Source organism: Tiliqua scincoides, chromosome 2 (assembly GCF_035046505.1).
Source record: "Tiliqua scincoides isolate rTilSci1 chromosome 2, rTilSci1.hap2, whole genome shotgun sequence".
Classification (NCBI taxonomy): Eukaryota; Metazoa; Chordata; class Lepidosauria; order Squamata; family Scincidae; genus Tiliqua; species Tiliqua scincoides.
Window position 1 is genome coordinate 246,042,886 of NC_089822.1, and position 24,750 is coordinate 246,067,635.

General features: G+C 45.1%; 1 protein-coding gene across 1 annotated transcript in view; it reads left to right on the forward strand.

Annotated features, from left to right (window-relative positions):
* Positions 1 to 6,144: 6,144 nt before the first annotated feature.
* The window catches only part of FAM3D (FAM3 metabolism regulating signaling molecule D), a 29,199-nt gene continuing 10,593 nt past the window's right edge, over positions 6,145 to 24,750 (forward strand). The window contains exons 1-3 of the mRNA XM_066612991.1: positions 6,145 to 6,218; positions 18,859 to 18,915; positions 24,250 to 24,474. Coding sequence (XP_066469088.1) covers positions 6,145 to 6,218; positions 18,859 to 18,915; positions 24,250 to 24,474 — 356 coding nt within the window. The remainder of the gene's footprint in view (positions 6,219 to 18,858; positions 18,916 to 24,249; positions 24,475 to 24,750) is intronic.

Consider the following 24,750-nt stretch of genomic DNA (forward strand, 5'->3'; position numbering starts at 1 on the left):
TAGCAGCGGCTAAAAGAGAGGACTTTGAATTGGGACAGTCTCCATTGGTGGGAGTAGCTAAATGTTAAAATTCTGACAAAGAGCTTTGTAAAGTCAAAAGCAGGCAAAATGCACACACTCCAGCAGAAGCTGGACCAACACACAAAACATCCTGAAAATATTAGAGCTGCCCCATGATTAAAGAAATCTTAGCTGATCAAGCATGTGAGTTTTAACTGATTGTTCAGATTTGCATATGAGTAAAATAACAATTTTAAGTGCATTGTGTTGAGATTGGGGGGGGAGCATGTATCATCGGAGACATCATGAGTGCTTGATTTGGGGGCAGCAGAGGATGCTTGGCCTCCATAACTATTATGACAGTCCCCACAGCTTCTGGTTTTAAAGCAGCGATTTTCAGCCCCTGTGCCACAGCACATTGGTGTGCTGCGAATGGTCTGCAGGTGTCCCACTGAAGCTTGGGGAAGGGTCATTCATCAGTAGAGCCATTGGGAGATATAAGGCACCCACCAGCAGTGTTGTGTGCCTTATCAATTCTCAAAAAATTGATGGGGTGCCTTGGCAATTTTAGCACCTTGTCAGCGTCCCATGAGAGGAAAAAGGTTGAAAATAGCTGTTTGAGGGCCCAATCCTATCCAACTTTCCTGTGCCGGTGCAGCCGCAATGCAGCCTTCAGGAAAGGGAACAAATGCTCCCTTACCTGGAGGAGGCCTCCATGATTGCGCCCTCACTGCAGGATGCAGCGCATGCCCCAGTGGCATGGCTGCACTGGTGCTGGAAAATTGGATAGGATTTGGCTCTTAGAGGGTATAGGAGAGGAGCATTATCAGCTTGAGATTGGGGGGAGTCAGTTTATGGATTTCACTAAGCCCTCCTGCCTTTTCTTCCACAATTCAGACACTGGAATCATCTTAGAAAACACAGTCTCTTCTTGTGCAAACGAGGGGGAATGCCTTTTGTAACAAGAGGCTTGCCTGCTCCAATTTTTATAAATTGCTGCATTAAAATAATCTGCTACCTGATTGGTCACCTATATAGTCAATTGACCACTTAAATGTTTTTAAAAAATTAAAAATTAAATATCTCTCTTATTCTTTTTTCTTTCTTTTACTAAACTCTTGGGGGGAAATGTTCATGGAACTCTCTCCCTATAGAATTAAGGACAGAGTCCTCCCTGTTGGCTTTTCAGTGGGGGTTCAAGATATTTTTACTTCCTACTGCGATCTCGCTTTTATGATGTGTTTTTTGTTGCTGTCTTGTATTCTGATTTATTACTATTGTTGCTACTGCTTTATAATCTCGTCTTTTATTGAGTTTTATTGGATTTTCACCTTGTTCTTTGCCTTGAGTCTTTTGTTACAGAAGGGGTGAGGTGAGATACAAGTGTTTTAAAATAAAATTTAAAAACCTCAGATGGGGCTGATTTCTAACATTACATAGAGATGCCCAGGATCAGTGGCGTAGCTAGAGGGGATGCAAAGCACTAAGTTTTGCAGGGAGCCCCTCCCCTTTGGAGCCATTCCGGATAGTGGGGGCAAAATGCCTCCTCTTTCTAGTCCCTAAGCAAGTCTCCCCTTGTTGTGCCTGTGCTTCTGGTTTTCTGGCTTAAAAGGAATTACTTCTACTTGAAAGGACATTTGCTTATTTTGCCTGGGTTTTCTTGTTTGCTTTTTGTATCTGGAACCTTGAACACTGCTGGGCACATAGTGCCATGAAGCTCTGTAGTGTTTCAGAGCCCTCTAGGGAGTTTATTGGCCCAGAATTTACAATGCCAAAGCACGAACATTGAGCTCAGCCTAGAGGCATGACTATAGTTCACGCCTGATTTCATAGGCAGGTGGAGATAGTTTACAAAAACATAAGTGGGTGTAATAAGCTTTATGGATTCCAGTGAGGGTTTTTTTTTTCCCCTTGGGGGGGGGGGGTAACCTGTTACATCCAGTATGAGGAGAAAAGAGAAGGAACTTACCAAGACCAGCAGATCAACACCCTGGTTTGTTTCATAGCTTAAATACTCAGGTCAAGGTTGCATATAACATTAAGGCTGCAATCCTAACCACACTTTCCTGAGAGTAAGCCCCACTGAACAAAATAGGACTTACCTCTGAGTAGACCTGGCTAGGATTCTGCCCTAAATCAGTAGTTTGGTTCTACTTTTTTTTTTTTTAAAGGGCTCAATCCTATCTAACTTTCCAGCGCTGATGTAGCCGCAATGCAGCCCCAATGCAGTTCTCTTACCTTGAGGAGGCCTCCATGATTGCTCTCCCATAGAAGGATGCAGCGTACAGCCTATTGGCATGGCTGCATCAGCACTGGAAAGTTGGATAGGATTGGGCACTTAGTTAAATAGCAACTATGGTGGGGGGGATCAGGACTGTGAAGTGGTGCATGGGGAGGAGATATTTAACACTATCCTCTTGCACCAAAGCCCTGATGAAAATCCCACTTCTCCATCCCAAAGCTGTTCTTAGCTCAAGGAGGGAAACTTTCATTGGTGCCAATGGAAGCTTCCATACTGGGGACAAGAACAGCTTTGGAGGCATAGTGTTATTCGGGACTATATTGTGGAAAGAAAAACGTAAATAGCCTCTTCACACATGCCACAATCCTAATCCTGACTTTTTACGGGGCTCTTTAATTTAAAAACATAATTACAGTGTGTAGTCTAGCCCAGTAGTTCTCAATGTTTTAGTAACAGGACCCTCTTTTTAGAATGACAATCTGTCAGGCCACCACCCACCCACCCCCTGGAAGTGATGTCATTAACCTGAAAGTGATGTCATGGCCAGAAGTGACATAATCAATTTAGGCTTCAAACCTAAGCTGCGGGTCCCATTACACATCACACTCGTACTGTTATTTTGCATAGCTTAAAGTTCAAACATTCCAGTTTGGAAGTCAAAGCAGAATGTGTTCTGGACTTGAATCCTTCTTCAACCACACAACCACCCTCCCTTTCCAGCATCCTGTCTTAGAATCATAGAATCATAGAGTTGGAAGGTACCTAATAGGTCATCTAGTCCAACCCAGGAGGGCACCAGGGCACCAGGACGAGATCGCTTGTTATCTGGTGTGCTCCCTGGGGCATTTGGTGGGCTGCTGTGAGATACAGGAAGCTGGACTAGATGGGCCTATGGCCTGATCCAGTGGGGCTGTTCTTATGTTCTTAACCCCCAATACGCAGCTCCCAATACGATTCATGGCCAAATCTAATGGGGCCTGTTTGCTACATGTGAGTTGAAGAGCTCAGGACGTCCAAGGACAGTTGACCCACAACTTAAGTATGACAGACTTGACAAACCACCATGCCTTTCTCCCAGTAGGAGCCCACACTGCCCAGAAGCTCTGTACCCTGTATTTTCAGCTCTGTATTTTCAATAGCCCCTGAGCTAGGTGCTACGCAAACCACCTGAAATTGACTTGCAACCCAGCTAGTGGATCCTGACCCACAGTTTGAAAAACACTGGTCTAGACCAAAGAATGGGCTGGGAAAGCAGAAGGACATATGGTGTAGAATTTACTTATGATAGGTAGATATGCACTTGGGTCTTACAGTATAGATTTTTACACAATAGGTTTTTATCTGCATTAGTGACCATAGAGCAGGAGTTGGCTAGGTTGGGTACTGGCCATGCCCACCAGAGGGTCCTCCCGGCCAGGCCAACCTCTGAACCTTCTGTACATGTGATGGTGATAGCATCCAATGCACTATCAGGAGATAGATAAGGTATCATGGGCCTTGTCCCAGAGCACCCAGGAATGTGGTGATTTGCTGCATAAGTATATACAAAGAGAAGTACAAAGAGGAAAACTCTGTCAGTGTTGGCCAGAGGAAGGTTGTGGCATCAGGGAAGGAATTATGAGAACAGTATGCGCGGGGAAATTGATGAAGATGTCGAAGGAACCACCCTGAAAAGAAGCACATCATTTTGCAAATTACAGATAATTGCAAATTAAGGTGTGAAGAACTTGATTAGCTGGGTCCAGTTCAATGTTGTTTATGAGTTCCAAGTGAGAGAGCCACAAAGACTCTCCGTTAACCCATCCTTGACCACAAAAGGACCCTCTGTGCTTGTTTTCCTCGGTATGGATAGTTTTTATTTGTCGTACGCCACCTTGGAGACCTATATTTGGCAGAAAGACAGAGTATAAATGTTTTAAATAAAAATAAACAGATGCATCCACCTTACAATTGGAATGCTTAGAAACAGCGCCCAATACGATTCATGGCCAAATCTAACGGGGCCTGTTTGCTACATGTGATTTGAAGTGCTCAGGATGTCCAAGGACAGTTGACCCACAACTTAAGCATGACAAACTTGCACAAATTCCAGTATACACTCCAGTATATGCACACACACACCCAAAAAAACATAAAAGAACAGCAGTTTAAACACTGCTGCAGGTTCAACCCCATCTTACTCTGTTTATGCCCTGGAGTGAGCCTGAAATGAGAGAATGAAGCTGCTGTTCCCTTAATCAGCTCAGTTCCCATGTATCTCATACAGTGATTTTAGTTTTTAAAGAAACAGTGAGTATTTGTTGGATTTAAAGCAGTTTCTCCTGTATGCAACTTTGGCTTCACACCCCAAACTCAGAACGTAACGCTGGCATAAGATGCAGGCCGACTGTGCCACTAGAGTTGGACTGTGTGACAAAGATGGTGATGGAGGGCCATTACTCATTCCTGGCTCTTTCCTCCATCTACACCTGCTCCAGAGAACTAGTCCAATGGAGTGGCTGTGAAACTGAGTTGTAAGCTAAGAGGAAGACTCTGGTTTGACTCTCCCCTTGGCCATGAACTCACTACGTGGTTTGACGTAAGCTGCTATGTGTGTTCCCAGCTAAAAGTACAATCGTAATTGTTTAAAGGGCTGTTATAAGAATGATGGAGTGCCTTAAACACACTAAAGCTAGATATTATTAACTCCTTACATACCAGCATCTTTGTTTAGAAAAGTGGAGGCTTCTGAGTTGGAACAGAAAGCCTTCATTTAACCTTGTCTCCAGTTCATCAGTTCACTGTTTGCTTGAGGTGTCTATGAGGTCATAACGCAGCTGGACATCCTGTGGGACAAATCACAACGCTGTGTTGCTATTTAAACATTGTTATCATCCATCTGAGGTGTAAGATCCCAGGTTCAATTCAATCCCTGGCACTTCCAGTAAAATGATTTTCAGCCCAGTTCTAATAAACTTTTTGAGTGCTGATGCAGCCGTGCCAACAGGGCACAGGGTGCATTCTGTGGGGGGGGGGGGCAATGCATAAGGGAACTTGTGTTCCCTTTCCTCGAGGCTGCACTCTGGCTGCATTGGAGCTGGAAAGTTGGATAGGATTTGGGCCTTAATCACCAGGGATGGGAAGGTCCAGCACAGTTTGATTCAAGTCGAGTCTAGAGTCAACCCCCTCCTGCAACTTGATTCAGAAAAGAGCCATAAAGGGGGCAAGTTGCTGAGTTGCCTTTTTGCAACTTGATAGGACTTGAGTCACCTCACCCCCATTAAAAACCCAGCTGTGGAAAAGAACAGGACTGCTGCCAGGGGCGAGTGTGCATTGGAGTTCCATTTTAATACTCCCCTGCTGCCCCATCCCATCTGTAAACAGGACAGGAGTGGGGCAGACTGCGAGAGAGCAGGGACAGAAGTGGCAAGACGGAGGAGGGTCACAAGCAGCAGCTGGGAGGCTTACCAGGACAACCCAAGCTCTACGTAGAAGCAGTCCCACTGTGACCGGTCATTCAGTGGGGCTTCCTCCTCCCCACCAGCCATGCAGTGGAAAGCATGATCGCTATGAACTGCCTCCCCCCCTTCCCTGCCTCCTCCTCCTCCCTGGACTTCTGCAACCAATCACAAGACAAGAACCCCCTGAGCTACTTCTTCTGCCCTCCCTCAGCCAAAGAAAATACCAAACCTCCCATCCTTTGTCCAATGATCATTAGCTCCTTCCTTCCTATCAGAGACAGGCAAAAAGCCCACTCCTGCCTCCTGCCCTCCCACTCAGCTGCAAAAGGAAGCATTAACCTTTCTCTGCTCCCTGCTGGAACTTCCCTGCTGCTTGCCCGGTTTGAATGATGGCCCCAGGAGGCTTTTCACACCGCGAAAACAGTAAGTAACACCCCCAGATGCAGGCAGACTTGAGTCTGCATGCGTGGGGACCGAGTGCTGAGTCAGGGGCCCCTGGTGCAAGTGCTTTTCCGAGTCTTCCATGTGGGCGACTTGTGAGTCAACGAGTCAGCAAAAAACACGCATTTTCGTGACTCAAGTCCAAGTCATGTGTCCCAACCCTGTTAATCATATATCTTAATCCGGAGAAGGTTCCTGCACAATTGCCATTTTACTTAAACTTGAAAATTTTGGGGTTCTCAGCCCTGGGAGGGAGGGAGGTTTTTCACAAGTACCCTTTTTCTGTCTGTCTCCCCAGTTTGGGTAGTGACAGTGCTCTGCTTTTCCCAGTCATTCTCAGTTTGTCCCCCTTGAAAAGGTGGTACAGGAGCAGAGAGGTGGGTGGCAGGCCTAACTGCTAGTCATCGCACTTGGTCTACCCTCCATATTCCTTTGCACTTCCAAATTTCATTTTGTCCTTTCTGTTCCCCTCCTCTCTCCTCCCCCCCCGTATCAAGAGAACGGAGAGGTTCTCAGGGACTGATTGCTTGAAATGATAGGCTAGAGTTTTGCATGTTGTATTTTAAACCCTGTTGGAAGATTTTAGGTACTCTTGATACTGGATCTCACAATCTGCTAGGCCTCACTGACTTTAGACCATATTTGAATTGATTTTGGCACTGGAGCAGCACTTTGGAAAATATGGTGATATTAGACAAATATGACAAAAAAATGTGCGGAGGGGTATGCCAAGAGAAACAAATGCAGGGGGAGGGAGGGAAAATGAATGGGGAAAAGGAGTAATGTTACAAACAAGGCTGGATCCAGGCCCCGTCTTTATCACTCATGAGATAAATGCAGGGATAAATGCAAAGTTCTGCACTTGGGCAAAAACAACCAAAGATGCAGGTATAAAATGGGAGATACCTGACTTGGCAGCACTACATGTGAGTGGGACCCTGAGTTGCAGTGGATCACAGGATGAACATGAGTCAACATAACACACGGTAGCCCTTGTCCCCAAACTGTAGCCCATATCTGAAAGCCTGCACTGCTAAAGCATAGCAACACACAAATGTAAAAGCTGCTTGGCTTTAATAAAGAATCCTTTTTACTAGTCTGACTAAAGCTGCTTGAGCTTCAAAGGATGTGGCTCAAGAGATAGCAGGTATCAGTTTCGGGCAGCTACTGGAGAGATGGGCCTCATCTTGGCAGAGATACACGCGTCTTGGCAAGGACATTCACTGTGCCTGCCTGTATTCACTTGTAGCCTTTATATTCTGTACTTTCATGCTTTTAGAGCAAAAGCATACATATGTAATATGGAATCCAAGTGAGCCCTTGATGCCAAACTGTACCCAAGGTAAAAGGGTCACCATAGTTATATCAAATTAAGCCATAGAAACCAAAATGCTTGTTTTTAGTAAAGCTTTTAAAAACCGCTTTAATAAAAGGAACCAAAAGCTGCTTTGCTGTGTTACAGAAAACCTTGGCTTTGCAAACTGGGCCCCACGGTGTTTACGTTAAGCAACAGGTGTAAAGATAACACTAGGCGACTGTATCAGGCCACCCTAATTAGGATGAGTCTGAAGGGGATGCATGCCAAGAATGTATCTTGCTCTCTACCTAAGCTTAAATATTTTGTGTTATACTGCTCTCTGTTGGTTTTTGGAAATTGTGTACTTTTCTAGGTTTTAAGGTGAAACCCCACCTGTATGTAAATCAGAGCCAGTCAATTCTTTTGCCCACCTATTTCCCATCTTTTATGTAAATGGTACCTTATCTGTATCCTATTAGGAGTTAGCCCCATTTCTGATGTCAAATTTCAGCAAATGGGAAGTCTAGATTTTGGGAGAAAGGGCCAAAATTGTATAAAAAGTTGGAATCCATATTGGGAATTGCTCTCACGCTTTGGACGCTAGTCCCGTGAGATGCCCATTGCTTGCAATGAAATAAAAATGCCTGCAAACCTTCACTCTTGAGTACCGAGTTATTCTTGAGTTGCCTTATCAACCTCGCAACAAACAGTGCGATGCGGCTGCTAAGAAGGCGAATGCAATTTTAGCCTGCATTAACAGAACCGTGGCTTCCAAGTCACGAGAAGTTGTGGTTCCGTTTTAATACTGCACTGGAGTATTGTGTCCAATTCTGGGCACCCCACTTTAAGAAAGATGCAGCCAAACTGGAACAGGTTCAGAGGAGAGCGATGAGGATGATGAGGGGGCTGGAGGACAGGCCCTATGAGGAAAGGTTGAGGGAACTTGCCATGTTCAGCCTGGAGAAGAGAAGGCTGAGAGGGGATATGGCAGCTGTCTTCAAATACCTAAAGGGCTGCCATATGGAAGAAGGGAATAATTTTTTCTCAGCTGTCTCTGAAAGTAGAAGTAGACCAAATGGGTACAAACTGCAAGAGAGGAGATTTTGATTAGACATCAGGAAAAAATTCCTGATGGTCAGGGCAGTTCGGCGGTGGAACAGATTGCCGAGAGAGGTGGTGGACTCTCCCTCACTAGAGATATTCAAGTAGAGGCTTGACAAGCACCTGTTGGAGATGCTCTAAGAGGATTTCCTGCCTAAGGCAGGGGGTTGAACTAGATGACTTATTACGTCCCTTCCAACTCTATGATTCTATGAGTTGCTGTGCCCACTTTGAGTGGTGGGCTTCGGGGGGGGGGGGTCGGGACTGCACCACTGCCTTCTGCCTCCTCCAGCTGCTGCCCCCAGGACTGGTTGCTCACTCTGCTGCTGCCCCCAACATGCTCTTCCTGCTTTGCTCTCCTAGCTACAAGGAAAGGTAAGCAAGCAGGAAGTGAATCCTAGCATCATGGTTGGAAGAAGAGGTAGGTAATAGTTTTTACATGCTGGTATTTTAGCATTTAAAAAAACACACACCAGAGTTATAACATTGCTTCCAACATCATGCATGGTTTGACCCTGGGGCCAGGGAGATCTGGATTCAAATTCTCACCCAGTTATGGAGCTTATTTGATGATCCTGGGCTGATCACCCTAGCATCATTTGGACATTTTCTGAATGCATTTACCAGGCTGCTGCTTTGAAGTCCCTGTTCTTGGACCCATCCTATAAGAATTTCTGAAGGAGCCTTTTAGACAGTGAAGGCTCCAGGCATGCAGCTGGAGACCTTCCCTATGCAAATGTTTCTGAACATGCAGTTAGAGCTCTCACCTATGCGGGATATATTTCTGGGATATCAACTGGGGATTTGCAGTTCATAAACACATGCTCATCCTCTACACCAGCCATTCTCAACCTTTTTTTTTTTTTATTACAGCCCCTTAGGAACTCAGGTTCCAGGGTCCCCTGTCAAACAAGGATACACCACAAACAGATAAACATAAAATCCCCTTCTCACAGTTTTCAGCCTCCCCCCCCCTTTCAAATTTGCCAGGGCTCCCCAGGTGTCCATATGGCTATCTTGAGAATGGTTGCTCTCTACTACACCAGCTCCTCATGATTTTAGGAGAGGTCATCACCATATAGCCCAAAATCAAACAAGCTCAAACTTTCTCTGACCATGTGTCAAGTATATTTCTGACCAATAAACCATTAACTGAGTCTGGGGTGTACAGTCTGCTTCACTGTGCAGTAACCAAAACCAGTGCACATTAACTTGGGCAGAATACACGCCTGTTCAGGCATTCACTCTTCCAACACTAAACACATGAGGGACATCTCAGGAATGCACACCCTAGCCATGCCCACATCTTCTCTCCATTCAGTGTTTGTAGAAGAAAATGCCACCCTGGAACATTCTAGGACTAATGTCAGCTTCGGGTGGCAGTCTTCATTGGGACCATGGTACTAAAGGAAATGGTGGCTTACCCCCTGCCTGTACACCATGGTCACAATCCTGATCAGCCCTCCAGTGCTATTTTAGTTTAAAAAAACAAAAAACAAAAATGAAGTTGTAATAACACTTTCAGTGTCACAAGTGGTCTGACCCATTATCTAGGATTCCTTACATCCTACTGGCAATCTACTTCACAGTCTCACCCTAAAAGAAAATGTTTTGTGGGTTTGTGTAAGAGTGGGTTGCAAAAGTCCAGTTTCAATGCAGAAAAATAATGTTAACCCTGTTACTGGAAGTTTGATAAACTCTGCTCTAAGTTATCATTTAGCTGGAGAAAAACTTTGCTTTGCCTGAATCAAACCGACAGTCTAGTGCAGGGGTGTCAAACTCGTTTCATACAGAGGGCCCGAGTTAGCATTCAGGGCTCCTGCTGAGGGCCGGAAGTGATGTCATTAAGCAGAAAGTGACATCATTAAGCAGCTAATGGCCAGAAGCCAGACCTTGTTCTCATATAGAAACTCATTAGCTTCATATGATAGAAGAGAAAATACGCAAAACTTGATCATATTTCAAGATTTGGGAAAGCCCAATTTTCATGTGGGCTGCCATTTCAGTGGTAACACCTCAGCAGCTGAGAGCCTGAGGGCCGGATGAAAAGCTTCTGGGGGCCACATCCAGCCCCCAGGCCTTATGTTTCACACCCCTGGTCTAGTGCTTTGGGTGGACTTTAACCATTGTCCAGCATCCTTTGCTAAAAGGGGAGAAACTTTAGGTTTTTCTTGGCAGCGTCCAAGAAAATAATTTCTATATGACGCTGAGTGGCACCTCAAAGCAGAAAACAGCCATAAAGCAGTTGGATACGATAATTATTTAGAACATTGACAATGGATTGGGTAACATTTCATTCAAAAAGATTGCTCGGTGGGGGAGCGGGCAAGATTTATTTGCTGACTAGAACATAGCCCTAAATGCTACAAAGGAATAGTGATGTTTTAGATTGCCCTTTTAAGGCAATTTGTTGTTTAGTTCAAAATATTAAACTCCCCCCCCCCCCAAACAGCAGATACTGGAGATTCAGCGCACAATCCTATGCTTGTCTACTCAAAAGTAAGTCCCATTGCATTCAATAGAGCTTACTCCCAGGAGAGTGTGGATAGGATTAGGCTCGCAAGCTTTAGCAGATCCTCTTTCCCCTCCTACCCTGTTTCATGGTTTATCAAACTTTAATAGGGCCTCCTTCCTTACCATCCCACAGGTGATTTAGGTCAACCTCCCACACCGAACTCATTTCTGTTTCCTAGGTCCAAAATTGGATACCAGTGAGGACTTTTCCTGTGCACAAATGCCTGTATAGTTAAGGTGGAGAGGACAAATAAAATTCTGCTGATATACTCATGAACAATATCCAGACCAATATTAACACTGTTTGGGATGATATGGCATGGTCAGAAAGATCCTGCTCTACTTTTATTTTAATCCTTGATCCTATTTTTCTTTTCATATTTTCCTGATGTTTCTCCCACTACTGTGATGGGCAATTTCAAAGGCTGAAATAGAGCAAACAGCCCTCCTAGAGCAGGGGTCTCCAAACTTTTTGGCCGAAGGGCCACATCAAACATGTGGAGGGTCGGAAAAAAAATGTAAATATGAAATTTAAATAAATAAATTAGAGATGGAACTTAGGTGAGTGAATAAATGAATGAATGGGCTCATTCATTCAACCTCTCTGGCCCTCAGAACACCCTCCAGACACAATCAGAGCACAGTTCTGGTCATGTTCAGCTGAGTGGGCCAGAGGCTTTCAGGTGACAAGAGGTTGGCCACGGGTCAGAAAGAGGCTTGCTGCAGGCCGTATCTGGCCCCTGTGCCGGGGTTTGAAGACTGCTGTCCTAGAGCAGCGTTTCTCAACCAGTGGCACTCGTATCACTGGTCGTACTTGAGGTGGTGTCTGGTGGTACGTGCGGGAACCCCAGACCCCTGCCGCCTGGCAGCGAGACCAGCAATGCAACTCAACAAGCAGCAGTAGGAGGCTCAGCTCGGTGGGCAGAGCTCTTGTGTGCACTTTGTGCATGCTCAAGAAAGCCCTCCATCCTCCCTGACCTCTTACCAGTGTTTGTCACGTTGCATCTGGCCTCTTAATCTGGAAGTAACTGGTGATGATATTATCACCAGTTACTCCCAATGGTACTTCTAATAGGTGGACCATGTGATACGACATGGTACGACGGTGAACAAATGTTAAAAAATCACTGTCCTAGAGTAACCGGCAAACTGACCAAACTGCCAAGAAACTGAGCTAACAATTCCATATATATATAAGCTGGAAAGGAGAGAAGGAACTGCTCTCTGATTGGCTACATAGTGGTCGACTGCTGACCTCTGATTGGTTCAGAGCCTTAGATCTTCCTGTAATTGCATTCTTAAGGACTGGTTGACACGCATCATCTCTTTTTTCCTGTTCCTGTTGTTTTGGTGTTTGAAAATCTCAATGGCTGCTCTATTTAAACGTGTATAATAATGGACGGTAGAACCTAACATCTGTGTCAGCTTAAAGTCCACTTTATGCCCAATTGCCACTACACGTCCCACAATAGTTGACTTCATTGTTTGCGGTATATGAGAGTATCTCTTGTGTTCTGTTATTTGAGCACCATACTCTTAGTGGTGCCAATAGATTCTTGTCCATAGCTGCGTGGGATGCGATTTACACCTGCCATAGATAGAAGATGCCTTGTGTCCTTAGGTGATAATAGAATCTGCTGTAATTTCATCATTGGGTTTATAAATTGGCTTGATATTAACTTTCTCCAGTAACCTCCCAATAGGATCAGTGGCATTCCTGATGGAAGGGAGAAAGGCCTTGGCTCTTAGTGCATCTTGTTCCATATCTAGAGGTCTATCAATTTGTTGGGGCCTCCTAATTTTCTGAATAGAATATCTAATGGACAAAAAAACTTGCTCCAAATTGAGTAGCTCATCGTATAAGTCATTTGGCTCAGAAATCTGTCTAGCCTGGTCAATCAGTGTTTTGATTACTCCTGTCTCCGATGATGGTTAGACTCCTTATTGAGATATCTGTTCATATGAGTGGTCCTTCTCTCCTTTCGAGCTTATATATGAACTTGGTTGTTTCTTGGCAGTTTTGTCAGGACTGCATCCCCCCACTGCAGGTGGGAGCTGGTGTGCTCTATTCCAGCCTTTGAGAATGCCTACCCAGTAGTGGGTAAAATGTCAGGAAAAACATGAAAGGAAAAATAGGATCAAAAATCAAATAGAACTGGATCTTTCCCACCACGGCCTATATTCCCTCATAGTGTTAATCTTGCTATCGATGCTGGCCGTGAAAACATTAGTATATGCAATATCCAGATCCTTTTGTTCAAACGTTCTGAAATTTGACACGGAGCATCTACATCACATCTTCAGCACCATAATCTGGCCAAATTACAAACTGTTCAATTGAGAAGTGACTGAGATGCAGCTATTTAAACAATGTCTGCTTTGGTAAATGGGTGAAAATGAGCAACTGTTTTTACCCACCTATATTATAAAATGTGTCTCTCCACCCCCCCCCCACCCACATCTCATTAGTTTAAATGTGTAAAAAAAAAAATTCAAGGCCACATTGGCAGTGGCGAGCCTTCCCAGCCCAGGGCCCCGGGGCAAAGGTCCGCGATGACACCCCCCCATGGGATGTCACAGCCCCCTTCCGTGCAAACTGGGCCCCCCACCACTTACCTGGAGCGCGATGGAGCCTTGTGCGAGTCCAGGACACGTCGGGGAAGCCTCTCTGAGGTTCCCCAATGCTTTAAAATGTGCTTCCGGAAAAACTTCCATTTGCTCTTTTGGTTACAATCTCATGTGTATTTTTCAAGTTACTATACTTTTAAAAGTCATTGTAGGTAACAGCACAATCCTAATCAACTTTGCAGTGTTGATGCAGCCCCGAGGTAAGGGAACAAACGTTCCCTTACCTTGAAGAGGCCTCCTTGTCTGCCTTTCCCCCACTGCAGGATGTAGCGTATACCTCATTGGAAAGTTAGTTAGGATTAGGCTGTCGTTATTTTTAGCACTGGCAAGTAGTGAAACCCAAGCTTGGTATCTAATTTGGCTTTTCCTGGATGAAGTCCTTCCCCTAAACAAAGATGGCTGTTGCAAGACTGATGCGGAGGGCAGAGACTTGTAGCTGATAAGCAAATTGGGGAAGGTTTTTGGTGTGTGTGAGAGAGACGCATTTGTGGGTTTCTGAATGGGAATGAAAAGGCTGTGTTCTGATCACTCTGAACTTTATCTTCTCTGAATTGATCTTTTTGGCTGACCTACAAGCAAGCTAGGATTATAACTACACTTTGACAATCTGCTCACTTGGTGTGTTCTTATTGATTGATTTGTTGTTAAGAGGAGAGAAAAAAATTGTCCAGTATCTGATAAAAAGTCTGTTACCTGTTCCAGTGAGAGGTTTCAGCTGGCCAACCCAAAGCTGCAATGCTCCTCTGTATCGGTATAAATAGTGGAATCTTGCTGACATTCATCAGAAACATTGACAAACTTTTTATATCCAGTGGAACTTTGTGTTTTGAAGATATCTCTCAGTTTAAAATAATAATAGTAACTTTATTTTTATCCCGCCTTTCTCACCGAAGGGACTCAAGGCGGCTTACAACCGGTTAAAACAGATTAAAATCATAATTTAAAACAGATAAAAGCATATTAACACATATCATAAAAACAGCAGTCAGATAAAAAGTAGTCAAGTAAAAAGAGCATAGAGCAGCAAATCATAAAAGAATCAGGCCTGTAAAAAATATTAAAAGATGTTGAAAAGATGTTAAAAAGGCCGAGAACTCAGAAGGCTTGTTTAAACAGAAGCGTCTTCTGTTTAAGCGTCTTCAAGCCTCGCCGAAAGGTCTCAAGAGAGGGAGCCATTCTTAAGTCAAGGGGAAGGGAGTTCCACAGCGTTGGTGCCACTACTGAGAAGGCCCTATTTCTTGCCGCCGCCCCATGTACCTCCCTAGGCGGCAGCACTTGTAAAAAGGCCTTCTCTGATTACCTAAGAGGACGAGCCGGATTGTACGAAAGTAGGCGATCTCTAAGATACCCTGGCCCAGAGCAGTATAGGGCTTTAAAGGTCAAAACCAGCACCTTGAATTGGGCCCGGAAATGAATGGGCAACCAATGCAGCCGCTGGAGAAGCGAACTGACAGAGTCAAACCGCCTATCTCCAGTAACTACACAGGCCGCCGCATTCTGCACTAGTTGCAGTTTCCAAACCGTCTTCAAGGACAGCCCCACATAGAGCACATTACAATAATCTAACCTCGATGTCACCGTGGCATGGATCACCGTGGCCAGGTCTGCATGATCCAAGTACAGCCACAGCTGGCGCACCAGCCGAAGCTGAGCGAAGGCCCCCCTAGCCACAGCTGCCACCTGGGAAGCCAGGAGCAGCTGCGAGTCCAGGTGGACCCCCAAGCTGCGGACCTGCTCCTTCAGAGGGAGTGCAGCCCCATTCAGCGCAAGCCGATAGTCCAGCACCTGCATCGAGGATTTCCGAACCAGGAGAGCCTCTGTCTTATCCGGATTTAATTTCAGCTTGTTAGCCCCCATCCAGATCCTCACTGCCTCCAGACAGCGCTCCAGGCCCTCAACCGCCACCCTGGAGTCTGGAGGAAAGGAGAGATAGAGCTGGGTGTCATCAGCATATTGATGGCACCCCACTCCAAACCCCCGGATGATCTCTCCCAGCGGTTTCATGTAGATGTTAAATAGCATGGGGGACAGAATTGAGCCCTGTGGCACCCCGCACCTCAAGGGCCAGGGTGTCGAACAGGCATCCCCCAGCACCACCATCTGGGACTGACCCTCCAAGTAGGAGCGGAACCAACGCAAAACAGTGCCTCCAACTCCCAACTTGGCCAATCGGCCCAGAAGGATACCATGGTCAATGGTATCGAAAGCCGCTGAGAGCCGCTGAAAGCCGAAAGCCGCTGAGAGGTCCACACACCCCCGTCCAGTCCCCGGCATAGGTCATCCACCAAGGCGACCAAGGCAGTTTCCGTCCCAAAGCCCGGCCTGAAACCAGATTGAAAAGGATCCAGATAATCCGCTTCATCCAAGACCCTCTGGAGTTGAGACACCACCACCCGCTCAATTACCTTGCCCAGAAACTGGATGTTGGAGACTGGCCAGTAGTTGTCTAACACAGTGGAATCCAGGGAGGGCTTCTTCAGGAGGGGGCGAACCACCGCGCGTTTCAAAGCACATGGCAACATCCCCTCCGTCAAGGAAGAGTTGAACACCCTCCCTGTCCACTCAGCCAGTCCACCCCGGGCAGCTCTTATCAGCCAAGCTGGGCAAGGGTCAAGCAGGCAGGCAGATGGCCTCACACTCCAAAGGAGTCTGTCCACATCCTCAGGCTGTACAAGCTGAACAGAATCCCACAACACAGGACAAGCAGTTGCCAAGGGGACATCGTCAGACATTGTCAATGTGGCATCCAAGTCGTGACAAATACGATCGGTTTAATAAATGCAAGGCAATAAAGTAGTTAACTGTATTGTCACCTTCAAGTATTTCTGAAAGGATTAGCAGCAGACACCAGTAGACTATTCTGGGACTTAGAAATATTCAGGTTTAGAAATCCACCAAACTCATGGGTTGTTTTTTGTTTTGTTTTGTTTTTTGCTTTTCACATAATCTGAGCCTCATTTTTACAAAATGGTGATAATAGATTACTGTAATGGCATTGGTGAAGTGTTCAACCTCCATCTCTGAGTCCCTAACTGTCATTTTCACTTAGTCTGAGCCCCCATTTGAAAAACTGTAATAATAGTTGTGATCTACGTTGTAGGGTAACACCGCTCTCTTCAAATGTCCTCAGTCCCAGAATCTGATACTGAGAGGTCAATTGCTTCTGTTCAGCTCAATAGCTGTTGCTTGACCTATGTTCCATAAATTTCTCTTATCCATAAGAGAATCTGTGGTTTGACCTGCATTCTTCACTTGTTTTAAGCAGAAAATGACATTTTGTGTTCAGTGACGTGAGGCCCCATCAGCAATCTGAAATGGTACAGCTCAGTCCCTGATTTTCCACCTAGTGACAACCAAGGACCCATTTACGTGAGACGTAAGAGTCCTGTGATTAGTCTCCCAACACTGAAATATGTCAGCCAGTATTTAAGACCTGTGATTAGTCTCCCAACATCTCTCTCTCTCTCTCTCTCCCCCCTCTCTGACCCCCCCTCTGTGTGTGTGTGTGTGTGTGTGTGTGTGTGTGTGTGTGTGTGTGTGTGTAAATTTGAACGCCTCCTTACGAGCTGGTTTTCTGCATTCTCACCCCACAGGCAACTATGGACTCTTTTGCCCCACAATTGAGAAAACAGTTGTAGGGAGAGGGTGATTTTGATCTAAAAACAGCAAGCGGGGAAAGGATTAAGCATCCTGTCGCCCCACACCACCGCTCTCATCAGGTTCAAAGCTCCTAGCAGCTACATTTTAAAAAAGACTAGTCTCACACATTATGACCCAATCCTAACCAACTTTCCAGTGCTGATGCAGCCCCAAAATAAGGGGACAAATGTTCCCTTTCCATGAGGAAGTCTCCATGACTACCCCTCCCCCCACTGCAGGATGCAGCGCACGCCCCATTGGCATGGCTACATCAACGCCAGGTAGTTGGATAGGATTGAAAATTATATTTATTTTGGCTTTTAGCCATAAACTTTTGCCTTCCAGACTGTTAGGCGTAAAACAAACAATGTAGAGATGTTTCCGCCTCTCGTGTGGGTGCCAAACCCAGTTCTGGCATGACAAGCGCAAGCCAACTCACAAAGAAGTGCTTTTAACATACCCCTTCAGGTCTTTGTTTGCATAAGAGTTTTGCTTAAGGGTGCAGTAGTACCTGTTTGACAGGTGACAGCGAAGAGAGATTATCAGTAACAGAACATTTAAAAGGCTAAATTCCGCCTTCTACCTTATTTGCTTATTTAGTACCTGTGCACTGCACCCTTCAGAACAATGCTCCCAGGGTGGCATATGTACGAAAAACAAATACAATAAAATGCAATAAAACGTTGCAGAGAGCAATGGAAAATTGGGCAGAACAGCCAAACAGGTTAGACCAGGGGTGCCCAAACCCCGGCCCTGGGGCCACTTGCGGTCCTCGAGGACTCTCAATGCAGCCCTCAGGGACCCCCAATGAGCCTCTGGCCCTCTGGAGATTTGTTGGAGCCCCCACTAGCCCGACACAGCTGCTCTTAGCGTGAGGGCAACTGTTTGACCTCTTTCTTGAGCTGTGGGATGAGGGCTCCTGCCACTGCTTGCAGTTTCACGTCTGTGATGCAGCAGAGGCAGCAAAGGAAAGGCCGGCCTTGCTTTGTACAAGGCCTTTTATAGGCCTTGAGCTATTGCAAGAACTTCATTCATTCATATAAGTTCATCTCTGATATATTCATTCCTTGAAAGCTAAGTGAAATAGATGTGCTTATAAATTGAGTGGGATGAAGCTCACAGAAGTTAACTTTCCTGGCCCTCCTCATCACAGTACTCCTCTACATCACAGGACTCCAAGGACCTCCAGAAGAGAATGGGATGGGACGGAGGGGTCAGGGAGAATGGGGGATTGGCAAAAATAACTCATCATTTCTGCAGGCAATATCCATAAGAATATAGGAATTGCTATAATGGACCAGACCGAGGGCTATAATGCCCTCCTAATCTAAGAATCTGTTTGTCACGAGGCTAGCGAGATGCTTGATGCCCACAGCGAGGGCATGAAGGAGCAGGTGTCTCCTTCATGATGATGGCAAATGCCGGCATTTTTATTTATTTATTTATTTATTTATTTATTTATTTATTTATTTATGGTAAAGGCAAAAATATATGCTTTCTATAACTTTTTACTGTCATTCCAATGTTTTGTTTAACATTGGCCTTTTTGCTTTCAGTCGGTTGTCCAGTGAACTTTCTTTCCCTACGTTGGACCAAAAGGATGAGGCTGACAGGTAAGAAAAGAGGCCCTGATTAAAGAAGTCAAAAACTGCTTTTTCTTCATCCTGATTCCAGTCGCTTGTCCCCTACACTTGCTCAAAGATGAGAACTCAAAAACTCTGAAGTTCAAGCGTAGTGAGTTTTATTTATAAAAAGGGTTTCATACATAAGGCTTAAATCACCTTTGAGTCTTTCCGATGCTGTTTATGTTAGCAACTGATCTTTTCTTCTCGGCTGATGTAATACAAAGGAGCATTTGGGACACAGAAGGTTTTACGTTCACCTTATAAAACAATAGACCTAAGGGGCCACTTTAAGCCCCATGCGTGAAAATCCCCAAAAAGCGTTTCTAAGTCCTCGTCTTTGGCCTTTCGAGATGAGCAGATTATAACTTCCTTGAAGCAGCTGTTTTCAATTGTCTTTGAACATGCGATCAATAAGCAGAATAAGAGACCTGCTGCGGTGAGAAGCCCGTCTTGTCTCTCTTTCCAGCAGTGGGTGTTAGTTGGTTATGCATTACCGAGAAGTCACACATTAGTGGGGTTCCACTGCTGTAGGCTGTTTGGCAACTGAAGTCACTCTCCTTCATTTCCAATTTAGGAAGAGCAATGATGCCACAAGGTAGAGTGCATTAATTGCCAGGTGTCAGAAGAACCCCAACCTTTGGAGCAGCCAATCAACCAACAGGGAGCAAGACACAAAGGCAGTGGCATTTTCAAATGCAGGAAGCACCTGCTGCTTCTCTGTTTCCTCTCCTGCCATGGTTCATTTTGGGGCTTCTCACATTTAGGGGGGAAGCAGCCTTCTAGCTGCCTCGAGGAGGGATAACACATAGCCCAGGAACTGGCTCTAAGGAGCTCGGACTGGCCCAGCCAGCACTGATTCGGTAGAGACATCAGCCAATCTAATCTTATTAGCAATCATTCCTGTGAGGAACCATCACTTCATTTAAGAAAACATTGAATGCCTCAGCCCTTGCTAAAATAAAGCCTGAATTGGTTCTTGCAGATTAAGGATCCTAGGATATGAAAACTCACTGCATCAGCTCTCTCCCCATAGCCTGGCTGGTCCTCCCTTAGGCCTCCAAAAATCTTTGCTGAACTTTTTTTTTTTTTTCACATCTCCCCATATTTGTTGGGGGGAAAATTGTTGTTGGCAACCTTCAGTCTCGAAAGACTATGGTATCGCGCTCTGAAAGGTGGTTCTGGAACAGCGTCTAGTGTGGCTGAAAAGGCCAATTCGGGAGTGACAATCCCTTCTACACTGGGAGCAAGTGCAGTCTGTCCCTGGTCTGTCTCCCTGGCTATGGGCCTTCCTTCTTTGCCTCAGACTGTTGGCCAAATTTCTCTTCGAACTGGGAAAGGCCATGCTGCACAGCCTGCCTCCAAGCGGGCCACTCAGAGGCCAGGGTTTCCCACTTGTTGAGGTCCACTCCTAAGGCCTTCAGATTACTCTTGCAGATGTCCTTGTATCGCAGCTGTGGTCTAACCTGCTTAATGTGAGAACTACTGGTGGCATCACCATTTTTTGTTTCTGGCTTCTAAACAAAATGGGGAGGGTGGGTCCCCCTTTGCGGACTCACTGGCTAATTTATTTCAGAGATTTACATCTTGCTTTATCAAAATTGCTGACAAGAAAAACACATCAAAATAATAAACCATAACGAAACGGACCATTTTATGCTCCTTTATTTGGAGTAAGTCCCTCTGAGTTGAGTGGGGCTCTTCCCAAATAAATATGCATAGGTCTGCCATCTTAGCTTAAAAAGTGACTTCACCTTTTCATTTTGGGTTTGTTTTTTTTTTTAGCTTAAGGGTGATTTTTTTCCCTTTTCTTTTCTGCTTTGTCTGGCTACAGCTTTGTTTTCTTTAAAAAGCTGTTCTTGGCAGGGAGAATTCAAGGAGCTTTGGAAGTTCTCTCTGCAAGAAGAATCTTTCTCGGCCCACATACACACATTACCTTTTTGCCAGATTTCAACAGGCACGGCCAACACCCCAAGCAAAACTTTGCCGCCCTGAGAAACTTCATGCGTTTCACCAAGTTTCTTATGAAGCTGAATCCTGCACCAGTTGTGCACATTTTTGAAACCCCATGGAATCACAGTGCCCTGATCTCCTTCATCCATTCATATGATGTTCCCTTGTGTGGCAAATCATTATTTTGGTTCTGGGATGGATATAAATGCCCACTGTTTCCCAAGCTCCATTTTGACTGCCCCTGTTAATTCAAGAATGATGCCCTCATGCTCAGTGAATTGCTTCATGCTTAGATAGGGAGAGGTCCTTTTATGTTTCTACAATAAGTAGGCATAAATCTTTGTTTAAAGCAGACTGCCTTTAAGGAACAATGTGCCCAAACAAGCCCTGCTGCTTGAACTGGTAGCTTCTCCTCATTTGCTCATTCATTTGGATCAACTGACCGCACAGGGTTAGCTTTTGAGACCTACCCAGAGTGCGGGAACTAACTATTCAACAGGCAATAGCTTAGGAATTGTGATTATCAGATAGGGGCCTACTATTTAATTCCCCTTTACATGCAAATAAATACAAAGCAAACTTCTGTTGTTTATTTGGATCACATATTTTGTGCTTCGTAGCAGCATAGCTGACGGACCAAATTTAGGAAGAGACAGGTGGTGGTTTTATGCTGGAGTGAACTTTATTGTTAGATCATCTGCTGAATTAGGAGCTGAGTCAACTTCAGCTTCTCCCACCAATTTTTCCACTGCTCCCTTTACCTGTACACGCTTGGAATTGAACTGCCTCTAGTAGGTAGGGAAAGAGAACCAAAGGATTGTTAGAGAAATGGACAGGAGAAGCCACAGCTGCCTTATCTTGCCACGAGATTTAAGGTAAATGGAGTAATCTCATGTGTATTGCTAAAGAGGTGATTTGCCCCTAAAGCAGATATTTTACTTCTGGAGTAGGTTGCTATTTCTGGTTTAAAATATCTCATGGTGTCAGAATGAATTTTCCTCTCACCTTTTCCATACTCCTGTTATGCTTCACCTTTGAGAATGAAAAGATTCGGCCTACCACCAAGGCAAAAAGCTTTTCCATGCATTGCTAAGCATTGGAGACATCTCTTAGTTCTTGAATTATGGGAGTCAATGAAATCCACAAGCCCAGCTCTTAAGTGCCTTGACTTTTAACCATATCACAAGGGTAGTCTTGACATAGCAACTAAGCAGACTATTTCAGTTTGAGCTCTGACCTCTTCCATTCTCCAACTCATACAATGTTCAAATCTGCCCAGTGCACTTTGGTAGGGTTTGATTTCAACTAGATGAAGTTCGAGACCCTGTTTAAAATGTCACTGCCCAACTCAGGGATATGCCGAATCATGATGAAGACAGTGCTTTTGGAGAACTTTCCTCTCCTTGCTGTTAGAGCTAAGACAGCCAAAGAGAATACCCTTGATCATTTTTAATGTATATACCCTACACTTGGGGTTGGCAACCCACATAGGGGCTGGACATCAGGTCTGTCAATAGATGAGCATTTGATATGCATGTGTGACCATCCCAATTAGGCCAAAGGAAAAAAGAAATGGGCGTGGCATGCATGCCCAGACAGAGAAGGAAGCTTCTGCCCTTGGTCAGCTTAAGCCTTGCAGAGATAGAATTACAAACTTGAATTCTTTTTTGGGGCCACCGCGGACTGAATGGATAATATATTTTTTAGAAGGGGGGGCAAGATGGTTTTGGGTGGTTGGCTGGATCCGGCCTGCAGGCCGTAGGTTGCCTACGCCTGCCCTGGTTGGCAACCTTCAGTCTCAAAAGACTATGGTATAAGGCTACAGCACCCAGGATTCCCAGGCGGTCTCCCATCCAAGTACTAACCAGGCCTGATCCTGCTTAGCTTCCAAGATCAGATGAGATCTGGCATGCGCAGGGTAACAGTTGCTGTATGCCCCACACCTTTCAAAAAAAGATTTTTTTCTTTCTGATTGCTAATAGTAACATCAAGGTAATCCATATAATGGCTTTTTATTTGTTTTGGCATCCTCAAAATCTCATGCCAAATGTGTTCATCACCATTTTATCAATTACACTGTGGATGCCATTGTATAGCACAATTGTATAGCATAATCAAAAATAATTTGGTGGTTTCAAGTAAGTGATCAGCTGGCAAATGTTGTGTGCTGCACTGTGTGTTGTTATGGGTGCAACAGGAACACTGAACTGAGAAAAGGTAGGGCTCCTAAGCCTTCGCTCAGATTCTTTCCCTCACGTCTGAGTAACCACAGCAAATCTTCAGGCATATGCAAAGGTTTTGCTGGACTAACACCAAATTACACATGACACTTGATTACACATTACACGTGATGCCAAATTACACATGACACCAAATTACAAATGACACATGACACCAGAACAAGGGGACATCCACTAAAATTGAGTGTTGGGAGAGTTAGGAAAGACAAAATAAAATATTTCTTTACTCAGCATGTGGTTGGTCTGTGGAACTCCTTGCCACAGGATGTGGTGATGGCATCTGGCCTGGACGCCTTTAAAAGGTTTGGACAAATTTCTGGAGGAAAAATCCATTACGGGTTACAAGCCATAATGGGTATGTGCAACCTCCTGATTTTAGAAATGGGCTATGCTAGAATGCCAGATGCACGGGAGGGCACCAGGATGCAGGTCTGTTGTTATCAGGTGTGCTCCCTGGGGCATTTGGTGGGCCGCTGTGAGATACAGGAAGCTGAACTAGATGAACTATGGCCTGATCCAGCGGGGCTGTTCTTATGACACTAGAAATATTGGGGCATTTCTGTCTTCTTTTTTTAAGTCCTGCCTCTTCCCTTTCTACGCCAAAGCTGCATTTCTGAGCTATTTTTGTTGTAAGAAAAAAGGCTTTTAGAAAGAAAATAAAAGTTGAAAGGACAGTTATAGAGTTGCATGGCATGTAGTGCTAACAGAATGCATCTTAGCCCAAACCTTGGTTGCTGTTTGAGTCCAGAGCCAGGGTGGTAGTTATGGGCAATAGATGACCTTGTCTAGAGTGGTCAGATGCAAAGCATCTGTGTCTTGAACAGTTGGATGGAAGAGAACACTTCTGCAGATTCAGCTTGTCGTGGAGGAAGTAGGGGTGGCGAAAGAACTGCCACCACTGGAAAATCCTCTTTTAGGCAACTATTAAACTAAGGAACAGGGTCCCTTGTTCTTCTTCCCAACTGGTCTCCCTATATCTGTATCCCCTGAATGCGTAGTTTGCAGGCAGAGGAGAATTTAACAGTAAAATAAAATCCATCTCCTTCTTTCCCTACTAAGCTGATAATTCTAGGGGCTGTCCAACAATCAGTTCAGTTGTTGAGTCGGGTTGAGTCCTTGCTTCATTTTATAGAGTTGTGCACTCGGTGTTGTCCCACTGCATAGCTGTTTGCAATCATTTCCTCTCGCCCACTCTTGCCTCGAAGCTGACCCCTCCCCCCCACTGTCTCCCTTATGTCACAGGTGTGCTGCGGATCCTGGCTGTCGCATTCACTCTAGTCACAACTTGGCTTTTTGCCAATGCCTATTTCAACTATGCAACTGTGAGATCTGTTAACTTAAGGAGCTGGCTGGGTAAGTTGTGGTTCATTCTTTTTTTTCTTTTCTTTTTCTTTTTCTTTCTTCCATTTTCATTTGCCTCCTAGGCTTTCCTGGCTTGACACATGAAAAAAGTAAAGATCTCCCTCAGGTTCCTACACTCCCAGTGTAGAGCTATGCCTGGAAGCACAGAAAGTATGCTCAGGAGATACCTGCATAGGGTGCTTCCCTTGTAGCGTAGCTCACTCACAGTCTGGAGGACTGTCCTGTCTTTTTTATTAACAGCCGTAAAACAAAATTCAACTGAAGCTTCTCT